This window comes from Drosophila erecta, unplaced genomic scaffold (assembly GCF_003286155.1).
Source record: "Drosophila erecta strain 14021-0224.00,06,07 unplaced genomic scaffold, DereRS2 tig00000000-arrow-pilon, whole genome shotgun sequence".
Classification (NCBI taxonomy): Eukaryota; Metazoa; Arthropoda; class Insecta; order Diptera; family Drosophilidae; genus Drosophila; species Drosophila erecta.
The window spans coordinates 1,399,487-1,418,981 of record NW_020825194.1 but is presented as its reverse complement, the minus strand read 5'-3'; the positions used below and the strand labels follow the sequence as shown (position 1 = coordinate 1,418,981).

General features: G+C 42.3%; 1 protein-coding gene across 4 annotated transcripts; it reads left to right on the top strand.

Annotated features, from left to right (window-relative positions):
- Positions 1 to 539: 539 nt before the first annotated feature.
- LOC6555131 (SH3 domain-containing kinase-binding protein 1) lies at positions 540 to 18,426 on the top strand. 4 transcript variants are annotated; one of them, XM_026977165.1, is made up of 7 exons: positions 540 to 1,303; positions 10,105 to 10,357; positions 10,431 to 10,542; positions 10,883 to 11,468; positions 12,658 to 12,831; positions 16,133 to 16,741; positions 16,809 to 18,426. In XM_026977165.1, the coding sequence occupies exons 1-7, from the start codon at positions 1,291 to 1,293 to the stop codon at positions 17,897 to 17,899; spliced, it is 2,838 nt and encodes a 945-aa protein (XP_026832966.1). In that variant the 5' UTR covers positions 540 to 1,290; the 3' UTR covers positions 17,900 to 18,426. The 4 variants fall into 4 exon arrangements, with proteins under 4 accessions (XP_026832966.1, XP_001981150.2, XP_026832962.1 ...); XM_001981114.3 differs by lacking the exon at positions 12,658 to 12,831; XM_026977161.1 differs by lacking the exons at positions 540 to 1,303; positions 10,105 to 10,357; positions 10,431 to 10,542; positions 10,883 to 11,468; positions 12,658 to 12,831 and adding an exon at positions 14,275 to 14,399.
- The last annotated feature ends 1,069 nt before the right edge of the window (positions 18,427 to 19,495 follow it).

Here is a 19,495-nt window from a genome sequence, read left to right as displayed (position 1 = left end):
CATGATTTTCCAGGAGTATAGGTGGACGCCTATGACATGGCATAGGAAAATGAAGAACCGGAACTAAATTAAAATAACATTATTCATAAATTATTCTTATAAATAACGTACATAAATAAAAATAATTTGACTGAACTGAATGGAAAAAGCATATATATTTCTATAGCATAAACGAGCATGAAAAAATAATACAAATATAAGTTGAACTGACTTACAATGACATTCACAGCAAAGCGATTTAATTAAAAATATATTTAACGAATTTCCAGGAGTATAAATCTATAAAAATGAATTAACTGCAAAGCAAACAGTTTTTATTTAATTTATATTCATATTTATATTGCCATAAAATTAGAAACTCAGTTATTAAAATGTGCAGAGAAACGAAGCTTTAGCAAGCAAAACATATATGAAATAGTTTTTTAAATACTAAAAATTCAGCTACAAATAAACGCAAATGTTTTCAAAAAACAGCTAAAAGATATCGCGCAGTGGAATACCCCCAATGGGTTGCAGTCCCTGCTAAGCCGCCCAGCATTGCGCCGCTAACCGCCGCTGGCCACACTCTAGCGCGTGTTGTGGGAGTTCGTTGGCGTGTTTGAGTTTCGCTCGCTCGTTCAGCGATTGCCAAGTTTGTTGGCAGTTTGGTGTTTAGTGGCAAAAGCGCACTGATTCGATTGCAGAGGCGGCGGAAAGTGGTGAAGTGGAGAAGTGCGGTGGCAGTTGCGGCTGCAAAGCGGAAAAGCAGAGTGAATAAAGTGCATGCGAATGGGCGTGGAAAGCGAAACGAAGTGCAAGTGCGTGCCAGCGAATAAGAAGAAGTAGGCGGCCGAAAAGGAGGCGAAGGAAGCGTAGGAAGCGAACGCGCAGAGGCAGTGAAAAGTGCAACGAAGCAGAGGGGCTGAGGGAACTGCGATAAATCAACAGAAAGAAGCTAAATATTCGGTGCCGCATTTTCTACGTGACGCGAAATTAAATGCGTTCCGCCCCGTCTCGCTCGCACGCGCTACCCGTCTCTTTTCCACGCGCTCTTTGTTGAAATTTGACTGCGAGCAGAACAGGGTCAAAATACGAAATAAAAAAATACAAACAAAAAAGTAAGAAACACGTCCAGAAATACTCTTGTACATCAATTTCTAGGTAACTCCTACCTTCCGTTTTTCGCGGTTAACGCGCGTGATTCATAAACTCGTCTTCAAGATACGAAACCAACCAAAAAAAAAAAAAAAAAAAAAAACAGTCGTGCATTGAACCTGCTGAAAACGCTGGGCACCAGGAATCGCTTAAATCATGGAAAACAACAGTAAGTTGGCATGCCCTCCGCAATGCAGGGTATTCGGTGGCACAGGCGATCCATATCAAGACCTACTACTAGTATCAGTTGTAAGCCAAAAGCCGTATGTGTATTTCATATCCTGTTTACAAAGTTTATCAGAACCTAGTATCTGCCATGGAGATGGATGATTTTATCGCAGATTCTTGGAACCCCTCACAGCGCAGACCCATCTCTTCACACCTTTAGAGGGTATCCCGGGTTCAACTACCCAAAACTGCAGTTGCTTTTCCATTTCGTTGTTTTCCTTTGCTAGTTTTTCGGGGTGGGTCCCGCCTGTTTTCGCCGTCTCCCTTTTGCTCGCCACATTCGCCACATTGTGCGCCCGAAAAACGCTTCTTGTTTTTGTTGCTTATCGGGGTGGGTGTGTCATCTTGGCCCAAGGACACTTGGTTCCTCCCCTTCCTCCCGACTCGAATCTAATACCCTGGAAATACCCCTGGCCGACTAACGGTGTTGTTGTTAACACGCTGCGACCACGATTTTTACAGCAATAAACCAAAAGTTGGCTAACAAACAAATGTGGCAAAGGCTAAAACAAAAATAAAAACACTTTGTGTGCGAACCGGTTTTGGAGGCTGGCCGAAGAAAAGGCATTTCGAATGAGAATTTCTGCGTTTTGATGACTTCATGTTGCCATCAATTTCATTTTCCCCCCTGAAAACTTTTAAAATTCACAATGGGAGCTGGAGAACAAATGTTCTGCGATGCAAATTAGTGGATATTTCCCTATTCTCTCCGATTCAGGGAAAATATGGCGGTTCCTAACCTAATTAACTCTTTTGTACAGGCGTACAGGCCGTTGAATGAAGGCTAATTGAGTGTTTTGGCCATCCAGCGTTTCAATAAAAGAGCTAAGGTTTGCTTTAAATTCTCAACTGCTACTTGTTCTTTGCAGTTAATCCAGTTTATTTAGCATCACTTCTGATGGTCTCAAGCTACTCGTTAATTGCAAATTGATTTGTTTACCCTTGAAACCCGCAGCGAAACGAAATCTTAATCTAGTTAGCTTGCTTTTCCTCCTTTTTGTGTTTTCCAAGCTTATCTGGTGTTTTCCACTGGTGCATGGGTTTCCCGACCCTTTGCTGACCCTTTGGCTACTGTTCACTGGGTTCTATGGGCAGATAATCCGGGATCTATGGAGGAGCTCAGTCCGCACAATATTAATAAATCTTAATGTGCGTTTCAACCTTGTTGTGTATTCTTTGTGGAGGCCCGAGATGGAGGAGCTGATTGAGAGACCGCTCCCTGAAAAAAAAAAAATGAAAAAATATGCACCGCACCCGCAGCAGTTTCACTGATAATTTCTGATTCCTGATTTCTGATCTCTTTTGATGAACAATTTCCATGGGACGGACAACAATGGAAAGGCCAGCTCTCTGTGCGCCCAACTACCACATTTGCATCCCAAACAAAGCTGCTTTCTTCCGCTGGCTTAAGTGATTCCGAGCGACGTTTATGTAACGCCAACTCAAAACACGGAAAACAGAAATCAGAAAACATAAAACGGACAACAATGGCAATCAATGGTCAACACAAATGGCTCGCGAAATGAAAACATTTTATCCGATTTTCTATTTGCCACATTTTGCTCGGCTGTTATCTTATCATTTCATATTATATCATGTCTAAGGGGTTCCAGCACTCCGCGCGGCAAATCTCTCCTGACAATTTAATAAATTGCCCATGCCACGCCCGCATTTTATACTCTGTAATTGACTTTGGCGTGGGCTGCGAATGGAAATGGGACTGGAAATGAGGACCACGCCCTCACCTGGCCCATTACCACCAGCCACTTGGCAAAGAACCCTTTCTCTGCCCACTAATCCCTTTGTGCTCCTGATGGATCGCTCATGAGTCACTCGTGATTCGCAGAATTGCTCATGAGAATCGCGATTCGACGATTTGCAAATACTCTATCTAGTTAAACATTGAGTCACTGAAGTATTCTATTTGATTTGAAGTTTCTTGTCCAACTATGATGTTCTACCACAATATATGTATAAAATAAATCACATTTAATATAAATTTGGTACGATATGCTCTGGCAAGAGTGCTAATTTTTGTTTTCAATTATTTTTCTTTGGCAGTTCGTCGCTGGCGAAGCGAACAGAACCGCTGTATTGATATGCAAATAATATACTTTTCGCGGCTTTTTTTGTTTTTATTTTTTCACATTTTGCTGGTCGTGTGCACTCGACAATTGTGACTGCGGTGACTCAGACTTGAATTCGAATGGCAAACTTGTGTTTCAGTTGGCTTTTTTCGCCTATCTTATCGCGATTCCTCAGACTTTTGCTGCCCTCGCTTATCAAAGGGCGAAGGGAGTAATAGAAACCCAGAGATATGAGTTCTCTTGCTCTTGCCCAATTCGTAATATATGCTTCTTCCGTCCCTGACTACGGATTTCATTGAGACTATCAAAGAATGTATGCCATGTTTATGAATTCTCTGTTCTCCGATCTGGAAATCAACTTGAGTTTCACTGGGCCTCTTTCCGTTTATCTTTATGCTTGGAGCGAAAATATGCGGGTCCCCTCAATGTTTAAACTATAAAACATTCCATATCAATGAACTGATAAGACCCCGAATGAACTCCAAGGCCCCGTTTCTAATGGCACTTTGGGTGGATCAAGTGCAGTGGCTTTCCAAGAACTCCGAGTATCTAGCTTCGTTTGAAGCTCATAAATCCACGGATGTTTCCTTTTCGATCTCCTCGAAAAAGCCGCTTTAATCAGCTGGACTCTCTTGACCTCCAGCCGCTCATTTCTTTTCATTTTCCCCTTTTCATTTGGCTAATGCACAACTCATCAGCCGCAATTGCTGATAGGTGGATGGATGGCTACTCTGCTCCTAAACACTTTCCATCGTAAACTCCGCGGAATCAAGCAGCGATCGCTGCAACACGTTGCCACACAAATCACATGGGCGGTGGGGCAACCCGGAAAATGGAGGGGGGACCCACGACTTTTCAATTGAAACCTGCGTTTGTTCAGCTTTTCCATGCTTCGTTTGCCTTCGCCTGCCGCGCTCAATTGAAATGGAAATGCATTCAAATGATGGTCAAGTGTAAAGGGGGCTTACACTTGAAGAGAATTTCGTAAATAATTATGAGGACCGAAATATTCGGAAGAACTTTCGTATTATTTTGAAGTGGACGTAATAAAGAGGTGTAGCTTTAAAGCAGGTTACTACTTTGTGTGAAGTTTTCCAAACAAGAAGTTTCGGCTTTTACGATTGTGTTCTTTCGATGTATTTTTTGGCTGGGATTTCAACTTTTGTGACACAATCTTTACATTTTTCCAATGAGGTCACCTTCGGCCATGACTTAATCGAACCCGAATGTTAATGCGACTCTTTGTTTATCGCTCTGCAGTTTTCCACTGGTTTTTTGGCGCTCCGATAGCAGTGATTCATTAAATGTTTATGGAGAGTTTGCTGCATTTGGGGGTCATAATTACCACACAACATGGATCTCTTTCTGTGTGCATTGCCCAATTAAAACCAATTGAAATGCAGCTCATTAGGCGACAAACGAAATAGTTTGCTGCCTTAGTTTTTCACACGCAATGTGCGGCCTTGAACTTGGGCAATTGCGTTCACTTCAGCGTTTCAGGGCTAGCAAAGCTCATAAGTCAAGGTCACCTGGGTGGGCCGGGCTCATCAAGGACGAGTGTGTTTGTTTTGAGGACGACTAAAGCGGAGGGCAAAGAAAAATCGACTTTTGGCTCCTGGGGACAGGCATTTTTGTTGTTTTTTCGTGTGCTGTGGAATTGATTTTGAAGCTAAGTTCTGAGCTGCATAAAAGTAATTATAATAAGGGTGGGCAAATGGCCTGAGACCTTTACAAATTGGCAGCTGCTGCTCAGAAGAGCATTGCCTTATGCTCAGTCATGCACGCTTCGAATGATTCAGAGAATTTCAGAGAATTCGCCGAGGTTTTTTATGGGATCTTGGGGGCAAAATTCGTTTATCTTAGCTATTTATTGCTGCAAATAGAGTTCATGTTACCCACATATATATCGAATTGTATAAAATTATTGGATATTTCCTGTGCCATGCTGATTCAATACTTCCCAATCAATATACCGGCCCCCTGTGCCTGCCCTGTAGCACTTAGACCCCCCTCGTTGGCCCAAATAAGAGGAATACAACTTTTAACCGGGTCATGCCAGTTTGCAGTGCGAAGCCCGCCCCCATTGAAAACAGGCAGTCAGACAGGTCAGCTCCATTAACTCACTATATCTGCGCTCAACTGAACCAACGCAGCACTCACTTATGCATGTGGATAACCCCTTTTTTGGCTTCTCCCCTCTTAAGAGCGCTGAAACCCGGGGACTTGCATATTTAAAAGTCGAACTCACGCAAAGGCAATTTACCGTTTACGGTTCATGGCATCTCCCCCGCCATCCACATCGCACCTTCGAAATGAATGCACTGGGAAAAAATGTTATTTCAGATATTATATCATATCAATATGTATATTTTAAGATTCTTGGTGGATGGTAGTTAGGTAGTAAAAAGTTAAAATGTCAAAATGCATAATATTATTGTAATTTGGAGCCATTTCTCTCTGTGCCAAAGACAAGCCAAGCAAAACCGAAATTCAAAGGCAGCCAAAAGCGATAGTTAAACCAATTAGCATGTTCTTGTTTGCTCACCTCAACGAGGGTGGGCCAGAGGGGGTGGTGTCAGCTGGTGGGGGAGGTGTTGGTGAAGGTGTTTGTTTTGAACGGAACTTTGGGGACTCTTGCCGCACCTCTGGCCGCCAACAGATGAGTGCAGCTGCTCATCTGAACCGGTTGCAGGTTATATTTTACATATTATATGTGGAGCTCACCCGTTTCGGTAATCTCGTGAATGCATCAGTTGAACTTTATGCATGTAGGGGGAGAATGCAGATGAGGGGCAGCGGAGAAGCTGTAGTGCATGACATGAGAGCATGACTTTATTTTTATTTCAATGAAAAGTGTGTGGGTATACCAGATTGTATACGAATTATCATGTGGTAGGGTATAATAAAGTCGTTATTCCACTGTTTAATAACTCCTCGTACCTTCAGCTGTTTTCGCGCCATATTTTTAACTATCCAGTAACCGATTTGCATATCTTTATGGCCAACGTGATGTGCTGTTTGACATTGGGGGAAGCTGACTTCACAACAAAACCCGATATCGTAATGATCGCAGATACGTCCAAGTTGCAAGTTCCAACAAATGAATACACCCACAAGTCCATGACGACCAGCACGCCCTCTGGCGGCGACAGATGGCGGCTGTGGCTGTCATGCGATTTTCTCCGCTTTTGACACATTTACACATTTGGTTTTCCCATTCGACTCTCGGCTCTTTCAGCAGGCTTTTCTCACGACTATGCTGCGCGTTTCCTCGCTTTCCACCACTTGGCGCCCGATTTTCACCATTTTTGTTACACTGCACAAAATTGGATTAATATTATATATATTTGAACCTTTGCCCAATTGGATACTTCCTTAATGCGAATAGGTGCTCGACAAGCTCGCATCTCAGTTTTGCCTAGTTGGAGTACCGGCATAAGCTCCTCGTATTTGGGTCCAGGACAAGGGTCCCTAAGGACATCCTAGGTACCCCATCCAGTTACGGGGCTTATGAATACTTTTTACAATCATAAGTTGTATAACACTTTTAATTTTTTTTCTTCACCGTGTAGCTTTTCCAGACGCGGCTCATTTCGCAGCTGCATACCGCCCATTCTAGGCCCTCTTTCAACACTCTCCTCCATTCTTTTCACTCATTCAGCGCGCTTTGCGGTCGCTTATTATTGTTATTCAAGCGTACACAACATATGAGCGAAAACAAAGAGGAAAGCGGCAGCAAATCGCCAGAGAGGAAGATGAAAAAGTTTGAAAAACAAAAACCGCATTAAAGGTTCATTTGGCTGTCGCTTTGTTTGCCTTTTACAGTCGCGTAGGTTAAACAGTGTGGCTGAGGCACAGTATCCGCGATACTCAGATACTTGGCCATTCAGATACTCAGTTACCGAGACTCAAACGCGCTAGTCGGCTGTCAAACGCCTAGATACAAATTGGCTCTTGGTGGCGATGCAATCGTGACACGATGGGTCGGTGCATAAAGTATTCAACTGACTAATAAATACAATTTGTCATTTATTATTTGTAATATATTTCAAATTCTATAAATACGCGCAATAGTTTTGATTTAACCGTTTTAAGACTGGTATACATACAACTTCCCGTGGAGATTTAATTTACTTCTTCAACATGTTAACTTTGTTTTTACATGTACACGAATTGGGCACACTTAAATGTAGTGCTTACCTGGGATTGCATCAGAATATGAGTGCCATCCCCAGTTGTCTTTTGCTTTTCAAGCTTTTCCCCAAAGTCTTTGATGGTTCCGTCCGACTGTCTGTCCATTTGTTGCCATTGCGGTGCGTGGCTGCAGCACTTTTGCCACTTCATCACCGGATCTCGATCTCAGACGGGCTCTGCGACTTTAACTGGAGTGAAATTATTACTATGCGCTGTTGACGAAACTGCTTTGGATAACGATTGGCAGCCACTTCAATGGTGGTGGCCCCATCCCAGCCCCCCCAAAATCCCCCCAAAACGACTGTCAGTAAAAGAAATGTTAAGAGCTGATTTGAAACGAGCGGAAAATGGAAAGCACTTTGAGACGCTTTAATGCCATCAAGCGATCAACTCCAATTGCTGGTTTCACGCCCATTAAACGTTGGCCAACCAATGACAATTTTCAGTTTTCCTTCGCACATTACTCATCGATGAGTTCTGATGAGTTGGTTGGAATTAGACGGCGAATTCCTCTCTATGAACTGACCCATATATAAAGTGTCGATCTAAACGACATCACGTAGCACGGGAATTTATTATCATGTTTGTTTATTTGTGGCCCCCTTCGATTTCTTCTTTCCTCTCTTAAGCCAATAAGTGTTTCCAATGTATTTAAGTTGCCTGAAGAGGCTTCGGTACTCTTACCGTTCAATACACCAAGCTATTGACATAGCTGAGTCTTTCGCTTTCCATCAGGGTATTTCCATTACTCACACAGCCCATCAAAAATTGGACACGGCCTCCAAACACTCGAGAAAAACAAGAAATATATAAAAACTGAGTCAATCGTGCGGGGGCAGCAACCTCCACAACATTTACTACTCACTTTAAATACCTCACTATTTCACTCATTAATATAATTATGACAAAATAATAGATTATTATTTAATTACTTACAGGTCTAGATTAATTTAGTAGCACTTTGTATACGAATAAACATAAAATTATATATCCCTTTCATTGTAGGGTAATCAATTTCTTAACAAGAACTTTATATTGTATTTTAAAGATTTTTTATGAAGAAATTATATTAGTGAGTGAAATAGTGAGGTCTTTAAAGTGAGTAGTAAAAATTGTCTTCAATAAAGCCTGAAGAATGTTTAACTTACTGTTGGAACTCATAGTTATTGCCGCTTTTAATATTTGTTTAGGAAACATATTTTCTTGTAGCCCTATAATTCCCAACTAGTTCTAGTGAAGACTGTAAGGCATGTCTTCTAATTTAGAGTCACGAAATATTTCAAGTAATCTCTCTACATGTATGTGTAGTGTATGTGTATGTGTTATTACTTGTAAGATCACATTGGCATCCCTCTTGAACAAATAACCGGGCAAATGTTATTCATACAAGTGCTTGAAATGTTATAATATTTATTTTAAAATATTTATCCATAAAAAAAATTTAAAATACAATATAAAATTCTAGTTAAGAAATTAATTACCCTATAATCATAATTATATTAATGAGTGAAATAGTGAGGTCTTTAAAATGAGTAGTTGCAGCCAAATAAGTTCAGCATAGCGGCTATTTAAGTTTTTAATTTACATTTTCAAGCTGTCGCCTTCTGCGGCTCGTGATAAATATAGTTTATAAGACTGGTTTCTAATAAAGTGTCAGTCAGTCATGGTCTCATTGTTTTCGACATGCGTCATGACAAATTGCGTTCTGTTTGGTTTGCTGATGATTAAGTTTTCTATTAGGGTTAGTTTGATGGAAATTGAAAGTATTGATGGTGCTTGAAGATTTTATAGAGATGTAGCACTGGATTATCTCCGAAGTAAACGGAAGTTTCATCTGCGGTGCTAATTCTTATTACTGCCAGACACTGAGTACCTAAATTGATTTAACATACATGCTTTTCTCTGGTCTTAAGATTACTCATGATTTCTGTTGCGTCTGAAGATAATCATGGACCGGGAAATGCCGCAGTTCCAAGTACTTAGTGACCCATATAAGACCGATTGTTTGATTGCTGGGTGGATGTGGAGAAGAATGTGGATATGGATGTAGATGTGGATGGAGTCCCAAAGCACGATCCGTGATTTGTCATCGCCCACGACAGAAATTGTTATTCCCGTTCCGTAGATGGAGTGTCATGTAACTTTTACTTTTTCAGCGGCATCACTAGTCGAAAACGGGAAAAGCAAAAGACAAATGTCACGTTTCAGAAGGGGGTTGAGTATATTTGTGTGTATGGATGGGCATTGGAGTAGGTTAAAAGTTGCGCAACCCGATACTATTGTAAATATCCGCACAAACATGTCAGCGTTTTATGCCATAATTGGGTAACTGAGTCCTGATATCTATTTAAAATGGCTAGGCCACAATATACTAGCAATGCTTGGTTTTAACCTTATTGTTATTGTGTATTAATATGCCGTAACTAGCAACCATTTAATTTAAACTTCTCTTTACTTCCAGTCTGTGCAATAGTCGAATACGAATATGCGGCCAAGGAGCCGGACGAGCTCGATCTCCAGAAAGGTGCCATCATCCATCGGATCAAGCAGATGAGCGGCGGCTGGTGGCAGGGCACCCTGAAGTCCTCCGGCGTCACGGGAATGTTTCCGGACAACTTTGTGCGGGTGCTGGAGTCCGGAGTGAGCAGCAATGGCAACGGAACCACTGGCAGTGGCGACCACATCGAGGAGGCAGCAGTAGCTGTGCAGCTGAGGTTCGTCCACTTAGACCACTGGCAAATGACGCAATATCTGATTTCACATGCTGTTTCGCTTCTCCCAATTCAGGGACAAATCCGCGACATCGAATCGCCGCTGCAAAGTCATCTATAGCTACACACAAGTCAACGACGACGAACTGACGTTGGCCGTGGGTGATGTCATTGAATTCCTAGGGGAGGTGCGTACACGCTGGGTCGGAGGGGTTGATGGGGGGGGCTTGCTACCCCCATTTAACCTATTGGGCCAATAGAAATTGAAATTCGTTCTGCACTGAGCGAAAAAACCACCCTACTTATTAGGCAGCATATTTATTGCGATGTGCAAATGTTATGAAAGCTGTGTTTCAAAAGATCTTGATTGCTTGATGTTATAATTTGTTTTAAGCTTACTTTATACAAATAATAACCGCACATGATTAATAACTTGAAAGAACGTTCGGTGTTTTCGCGCAGTGCACTACATTTGGTTTCAGTCTGTTCATTTCACTCAATTCCACTTCACTCTGTTTTCTCATTTAGGTCGAGGAAGGCTGGTGGCGCGGTCGTCTGCGCAGCAAAGTCGGCGTCTTCCCATCGAACTTTGTGCAACATATCGAGCCGTCTCCCGTTTTGGCCTCCAAACGGCCACCGACAATTGGCGCCACCGTGACCACATCGTCGCTGACTTCCAAGGCGGCCAATGTGGCCAGTGTGGCCAGTGTGGCCAATGTGGCAGCCACATCCACAGTACCATCCGGCGGAGCAGTGCCTCCTGCGTCCACCAGCACCACCTCCACAACAAAGCAGGCGACGAAGAGCAGGGTAACTGTAGCAGCAGCAGCCACCTCTGCTCCAGCGGAACCGGCGGCCATAGTTTCGGGATCGGGACAAGCAGGTGGAGCAGCAGCGGCAGTGCCCATGCTGCCACCCAAGCCGCAGCGGGAGTTCTGCCGGGTGGAGTTCCCCTACGCCCCGCAGAACGACGATGAACTGGAGCTGAAGGTGGACGACATAATCGCAGTTATCAGCACGGAACTGCCCGATAAAGGCTGGTGGAAAGGAGAAATCCGCGGCAAAGTGGGCGTTTTTCCCGACAACTTTGTCAAAATGCTGGCACCCTCGGAAGGTGAGTTTTCACCAAGGATTTTCACCCGGTTCACCGATTTTCTCTCTCAATCACATCGCATTTTTGATTTCGGTCTGTCAAGTTTGTTGTCATCAAGAGTCTCCACCTCTCATCAATGCATTTTCCCCCTCTTAATTGGAGGCAATTTCCCAACGCATTGGCTGTAAAGCGCAAGTCGTTAGACATCGAAATTGTTGTCGTGACGTAGCGGGGATCAAAGTCAATAAACGTTTGTTGTTTGTTTGGTAATTGAATTAATTAAACGAAAAGACACCAGCCACTCCCTCCCCCCTCCCCTCCTCTTCACTCGCTGCATATCTTTCGGATCGTCGGTTTTCATCGTCTGTGCAAAATTTGTAGATGACTTAATTGCCTCGGGCGCATATGAATCAGATAAACTTTATTACCGATGCGTAATGGCATTATATTTTACGAAGGATTTGGGTACGAAGCTTTAGATAGGCGCGCCGTAAATTGGTTGGCTAATGGTTGATTTCAAAGGTTTTTAACAAGTTTTCTTTAATCGTAAACGATTAGCAATGCTTTTTATGTATGTATTATGTGTCTCTTGGGACACAGAGATTATTAAAGTCCGTAAAACTACTTTCTTTGTAGATATTTACATATAGGAAGGCTTTGTATTGCAGTGGTGGTTTGTACTTCTCTAGCCCAAGTTTACTTATAGATGTAGTCTTGCTAACATGCGCAAATTCTTACTACATGGACATCAAGATACAGCAGCTAATGGAATAAAGTTTAGATAAATATTATGGCTAGTTTTCCCAATTGAGTCGCTGGCACATCGGAAACATCATATTCATTACACACACCTCAAGCACCACGCACCATTCAATTAAAGCATTCAAAATGTTTCGGTTAACCACATCTTCCAGTTCGTTTTTCCCAGTTTTTATGACTCGGTTATGGGAAATTTTGTTTACGTTTTCTCCTATCTACTTGTACCTCTATCTCTTGTTTTATGTATCCACTCACATATATTGTATATTATGACTCCAACTCGTTGGTCTTTCTCTCTGTAATTTTTCCTCAACACTTTTCTCTTTCTCTACTCCCCTTTTAATTCTACTCGTATTTATCTTTCTACCACGATTCTACTACGACTTTTGGGTCTTTAATAAATGAAACTGCAACACTGTAAACACAAAACACACGAAATGCGGTGCACAAGCAACAGCAGCTCAACCGTTGCCACGCCCACGTACCCGAACCAGGGGCGGAACGGGAATGGGAGCCGGATCCGGGTCCGGAATTATAGATGGAGTCCGTACTCCACGGCGGACGCAGCGAGGCGGCTCTTTCGAGTTCTTGGGCGCGCGTATGGCCAGCTTTATCACCACGATTTGTATGTAAACGAGTTTTTCCAGTAGGCAGCGGCAGAGTGAACACCTCCTCGCTCCCCGCTCCTCCTCGATTTTCCTCCGGGCTCTTGTCTTTTCTTGTTTTTCCTTACTTTTTTTCGGCCACTTTTCATTTTCCTTTCTCTGCCGGCTTGGTTTGCTGCCTCCTTGAGGCGTTTCTTATATGAAATGGAAAATTGTGCGGCTTCGAACGCCCCTCTTCCTTTTCTGCTCATAATTTCTATGATTTATACTTTGCTTAGTTGTGTACTCTATTTCACTGATTCAGTGAGGGTATGTTGATAGGAGGATATTTGAAGTAACAAATTTACATTTGTATATTTGCGATACATTTATATTATTTAGATGCAATATTATACCCAATTAAAGCATACAATTAAAAGTTGTAGTTACAATTTGAGAGCAGATAATAGAGCTTAGATGTTTAATGTAAATATATAAGTAGCTCTATGTGATTATACACAATTATTCATATTTGATTAAGATATTCAGTTGTATATTTCATCTTTAACATTTCATTTTAAGAACTTCTTTTAAATTTCGTGCAACATACGCGTTGCATTCGATCGATTTGGAAAGTCCATCGCATATTCACTACTATATAATATTCATTATTTTGGCTGCTTCTCTCATCTTCCGCTGCCTTGGTTTATTTATTTCGCTTTCTGTGGCACTCGAGATGCCAAAGGCGTAGAAAAGAGGGGGCTGCACCGCGGAGATGGGCGTGGCAGGGGGGCTGGAAGCAGTCCAAAGCAAATCAAAGCGCTTTGTTTTCGATCGGTTTTCTGTTCAATTTGCGGTGCATGTTTGTTTTGCTGAATGCCGAAGAGTGTTTGTTTTGTCATTTGCATGGGCGACTCGACTTGGGCGAAAAACTTGTTTGTTTTGTTTGCGCGAAAAAAGAGGTTTCCCGCATTGCCCGAACACTTTGCGATTTGTTGTTTGGGAAAAGTTGAAATATTACACTTAATTAATACAAATTATTTTGCAGCATACTTTGCGGTCGGCGGCGGAATTCCAAGCTGTTGGCTTTGAGCTTAGCCAATTTATGCTTGGCATTTAATTTTTGCTTTTGTCAACGTCGCAGTTTTTGCTTTTCTGTCTTCATTTCTTTTTTCCAAACCAACCACCTTCGACACTTGAGCGTGCAAGCGGCAACATCATTAAAATAAACAACAGTTGGCCGTAACTGGTTTTTGTGCTACGTTTTTTCGACTTAACGTGTCTCTTAGCGGCTGGCAGCTCTTTTATGCTGCGCTCTCTTAGCTGAAAGTCTCTTTGCAGTTCATCATGATCATCTTCATTAGTCGCGTTTATCTGGGATGCCCGCCTTTTGGGGGCCCAGCCCCTTTGTTTTAGTTTATCAACAAAGTTGCCAGAGAGGCGAGAGCAAGGCAAATCAACAGACAAAAATCACACCGCTCTCAACATTTTTGTACCTTTGCCAGCGTTTTTGTTTACCTTTCGGGCCAAGTCAGTACGCTGTGATTTCTTGACCATTTACGTTATTGAAATATTTTCGTCGTCGCGGCAAAATCATTCGCGGCACGAAGTAATAATTTTTCCTGGCTCACTGCGGTGCGTGTGCTACAGTTACCGTTCTTGCGGCTTTCTTCATTGCTTATTTTAGCCAGTTGGTGTGCAATTGTATTCGTCATGTTTTTCTGCCACATGGCAAAGAAGTTTTCTGCGGATCGATTTGAGAAAGGGGAAAAACTGTTTGGGCGCGCGCTTTTCTAATTATGGTTTGTGTGTCAGTCAGGTGTAAATTAATGATTATAATTTGCTGCGTGTCTCGGATTCAAAGTCATCATTAAGTCGCGTTCGTTGCTTAAGTCTTTCGATTTGCCAGTGTTAAGGTGTGCGTGCGCTAATGCGTGCGTATATACTGCCTTTGGCTACAAACCCCAAATAAATAATAAGCAAAAACCGCACAGCTGCCGTCATCATAATGACAATCAGCCAACGCTCAATTACTCAATGCTAGAAAATATCAAATTCGCGCTGCTTTTTTTTATTGCAAATTTTATTTCGCTCCGTTTTTGTCATTAAAAGCAGTGAAAGTCGTTGGGCCGAGTGCTTTTCTTTTCGCTCAACTTTATTTAGAAATTCGAGCATGACAAAGCCAATTCTTTGGTCGGTTACCATAACACCTCTTTGGATTTTGGGTACATTGGTTTGTCCGTGGGAATCGAAAGATTGATGGGCTGTGTCTAAATTTGGGCACACTTGAGCTTGAATTTTGTAAAAAACGCTAATAAACATTGAGAATCTGATGTGTAGATATGACATCAGCTGAACAGTGAGATTATAATTAGAGATGATTGCTTCAGTGAATCTTGAATTCGACAAGGAACCGTTAAAAATGTTTATTTATGTGTTAAATAAAATACTTCGATTGTAAAGATTGAGTACTAAAAATACTAATTATTTCTTTAACATTATATTCAACAAGTCTGCAGACACTACATATTATTTGGCATGAGTTGGTTATTCCTGTTTACTGTTAACATTTCTTTATAAGCTGCTGAAATAATCTACTATATATTTAAGCAAATATGCATCAAATCACCTAGTAGTTATCAGTTTCCTTTGGTTAAAGTTCGTTTATTTTTCGAAGAGCATTTCCAGTTCGTTGCCTGATCTTTAGATTGCTCTTTCCGGTTGGCTATTGCCATTTCTTTGGGTCTGACCTTTACACATTTTATGTTGTTACTCAATCGTTTTGGTTGCCTTTCAGTTTTGCTTCGGTTTGGCTTGGTTTGATTTAACTTTTGTCATCACCGCCATTTATTGGCGTTTATTTATGCCCGTCAGTTGTCGTTTGCTATTTGGCCCGCTTTGATCCTCTCCTACGCCTCTGATTCAGCTTCATACTTGAGTTATGGTTCGGCTTTCGAGTATTTCCCTGAGCGTTTCCACATTAGTTTTATTGACATTTGGCAATAAGTTGCCAGAAACCAGTTTCAAGTTGTTTCTGTGCTCAGCTGTTCTGAAGCGGGATGGTTAGTCATGGACCACCTCATCCGAATACTGAATACTGAATGGCAGTGGATATCGGATAAAAGATACAAAAATAATTATGTTTATTAGAATTTAAAAAAATTATATCAAAATGAAATAAATTTACCTAAATCCTCGAAAGCAAATACGAAAACTATTGCCCGCTGAGCATTTTAATCGATTTCTACTGTTGGTAAACAAAGCTGAATGTTTGCATGTCATTTTGTAGGTGCTAATGTGTCCAATGTATCTAATCTTCAACCCTGTTTACCCATTTTCCAGTTGCACCGATCAACGAGCCACCGAGTGCCACACAGATTGCGCAGAATCAGAGGAAGATCAGCAATACCGCCAGCACCACCAGCCACATGACCACAACGAACTCTAGCAATTCCAGCACCACCTCGGTGACCACGCAGCAGCAGAAGGAGCAGATCGGAGGCAGTTCCTCCACCACATCGAAGGTGTACATCAAGAAGACTGGCAGCAGCAGCAACAGCACCACCAGCAGCACCACCACAGCTTCCTCTTCGGCGGGTCGCAAGGAGAGCTTTGGATCCCGTGACTCCCTGAACGATATTCTGAGTGAAACGGGCTTGGCCACCGGCAATGTGGCTGCCCAAAGGAAATCCCTGGAGAACAAGAACCTGGACCTGACCAAGCCACCCGGAGTGGGTGCATCAGTGGCCATTGGACAGCAGAGGAGCAGCACCTCCAGTGCCACCACTTCCTCAGCCCCCACAATAGCCACTGGGCTAACATCATCATCAGTGAGCAAGTCCATGGAGAACATGCTGGATGAGAAGGTCAAATCGCCACCACCGCCGGTGCTCAGCAAGAAGCCCAGTGTGCCGCTCAAGAAAACTCCCACAGGCGGAGTTCCTGTGGCTGGTGAGTACTGTACAGTTGCAGCGGAGGTGGCAGAGTTTACGATCTAATCTTTTATAATTTATCGCAGGTAACCTTTTGGGCGGCAAGAAAAAGAATCCGGAGGGAAAGCTCACCACTGCCGTGTCCCATGATTTGGCGGATGGTCTTGCGGCCAGCAAGATGCTCTCAGGTGCTAATCAACTGTCTGAATCCGGGGCAGCAGGCAATGTGGTGATGCGGAGAGCTGCCACCATTGCAGTGGAGGATACTGACTTCGATCGCGTGGAGAGGTCTTCCATACTAACGGATATGCGGCAAGGAAGGGTCAAGGCGCCAAAGAGACGCCCTCCATCGGCGGCTATCAATGTGCTGGGCGAAAGCAATAACAATTCTGTATATGTAAACGGCAGTGGAATGTCAGGATCCGGGGGAGCCGGAAGTGCCAGTGAGCTGAGTGAAGATGGCGGTGCTGGCGGAAAGACTTCTGATGACAATTCCACCGGCGAAGAACCACAGTTGGCCAAACCGAAACCACGTGAGTGGGAGAAGAAAAAGGCGCCCTGGATGGAGGAACTCAAGGCCTCGCAGGTCACCAGGAAAAAGACCTCGCCCAGTGTGGAGCCCCGAGGCGCTTCGGTGGCCGAAAGGACCTCCAAACTCTTTGCAGCCGAGCAAGCTGTCAGCAGTAATAGCAGCAGTACCACAACGAAAGTGCAATCTTCAGCGGTGACTTCCTCCATGTTTGTGGAGAACTCAACGACCAGCAGCTCGGTGATCACCAGCAGCTCCCACACCACCACCAACGATGCCATCATGTCCCGCAGCTTGTCGGCTGCCAAAGTACAGACCGCCAGCAGCGATGAGGAGACGAGAGCCACAAGGCCAAATAGTCTAGCTATACGAAATCAACGAAGTGTTTCTCCTCTGGTAAAGAGCTCCAATGCCAGCAGTTCGCAGTCCCAGGAGGAGAAGCCCTCCAATCAGCTGAATAACCATCAGGACACCGGTTCCTCAAGGGTAACCCAGCTGGAGCAACGGGTGGATAAGCTGGAGGGGCTGGTGCTGAACCAACAGCGAACCATTGAGGAGCTGGTAAATGCTCTGAAATCGGAAGCTGAACGCGTCAAGATTTTGAGGAGCGAACTGGACAAATACGCGCAGTGCGTGACGCAAGTTTGAGCCTAGTTAAATCGCCTTTTAGCTAGCTTTTGAATCCTTGATTTTTAGCGTGTGCTGAACTCTACAATATACCCAGGCCTAAAAACGTAGAACGTAGTAGAGTAGAGACCGAACCCAAGACAATCCCAAATATCTGTACTCTGTGTTCTGTACTTATATACCAGAATGATCTATCCAAAACCACTAGCGATCAATCGTTTTTGCATGCCAAAACCGTTTCGTTTTTCGCCACAATACTTTGTATTCCCCTGTATATCTGATAATTTCGATAAGTATTTTTTATACACTCGTACATTCCGAAGAGCAAAAGGGTGTGATTTCTTTTAGCTGCTTTCGATTGCGATTTGTTTTGTTTATTCGATTTATGATTATTTTTTAAAGATGTATTAAAGTTATGAGTAAACTGTACTATAAACTATATACTTAACGAGCGAGAAACATACAAAGTTCGATGGAGTCGATGATGATGCCTAAAACTTAAGCAATACCAATAAATAATGCAAATAAATACTTCAATGTTTTCTGAATGTTTTTCATTTTCTTATTTCGATGTGATTCTGCTATTATTTTTTCGAAATGACTGATATAGATAGTTAGCGAAGTAGAGAATCCACATATCTAAGCCCGGATAATAAACTAACCCTTTTGATAAAATCTCTTTTCCACAACAGCAAGCAAACTCGTCGCGGGAAATTCGACAACTGGATGTTTTAATTGATTAGCGGATATAGCCGTCAGATCCAACGATCAAATTGTAATCCGTTAGAGATTTAAAACCCAAACCCGCCTGTACATAATATTCAATTTTCTTTTGTGATAAGCCTCTGCATAACCAGCTTTGTATCTGTAGTCTAATCAAATCAATCTGCGTAGCTAGCCACCCGCGATTCCCGATTGTTAGCAAATATGTTGTGGTTTAATTGAAAGTATCGCATTTTGTACCGCTTAAAATGTAAATATTATTGTAAATTAATATGGGATATTAAATAAACATTTCATATTTAGTAACACAACCGTCTAATCGAGTTCAACTATCCAAAATAGATGGGGGACTTGGTAACTTTTAACTTTTTGTTATACCACTTATTTGTGTTATCAATTTCCATTAAAATCTAGTCTAATTTCTACATGCTGACTATTTCATTGATTCCCAATGGCTATATTCCCGACAATTCCATAATAAACATAAAGTTAAGTCATTTGTTTGATTCAGTTAAAAACTTAACATCTATTACTATATTAAATATTAGAGAGCACGTCTGTTTTGCATTGGTTCTTGTACTTACTAAGTTCGACATAGCCAAATTTTACATTTTACATTTTATGTAAAATTGCAAGCTTTGGTTATCTTGAAATAATTTAAATCGTTAGGCTTTCATTTTTAAAATACTCTAAATGCTTTTAAAAGTTTTAATGTGTTTTAGAATATTTGCATATTTTATTCTGTAAAGAATAGATATAAGAAAGTCCCCGCAATCTGTTTTGGTCAAGTGTCCACGCGACTCGACTTCAAGCCATCAAATGTGCGAATCTTGGCCAGCACAAGCTGATCGAGAGAGTCAGACTTTCGGGCGCGATTTGTTTGCTGGCGGATTT

What these genes read in the sequence shown, in the direction of transcription:
- LOC6555131 (XM_026977165.1), top strand. An exon ending in GCAGTAGCTGTGCAGCTGAG is followed by an intron (nt 10,358 to 10,430) that starts GTTCGTCCACTT and finishes CTCCCAATTCAG; the next exon opens with GGACAAATCCGCGACATCGA. An exon ending in AATGCTGGCACCCTCGGAAG is followed by an intron (nt 11,469 to 12,657) that starts GTGAGTTTTCAC and finishes GCGGTGCACAAG; the next exon opens with CAACAGCAGCTCAACCGTTG.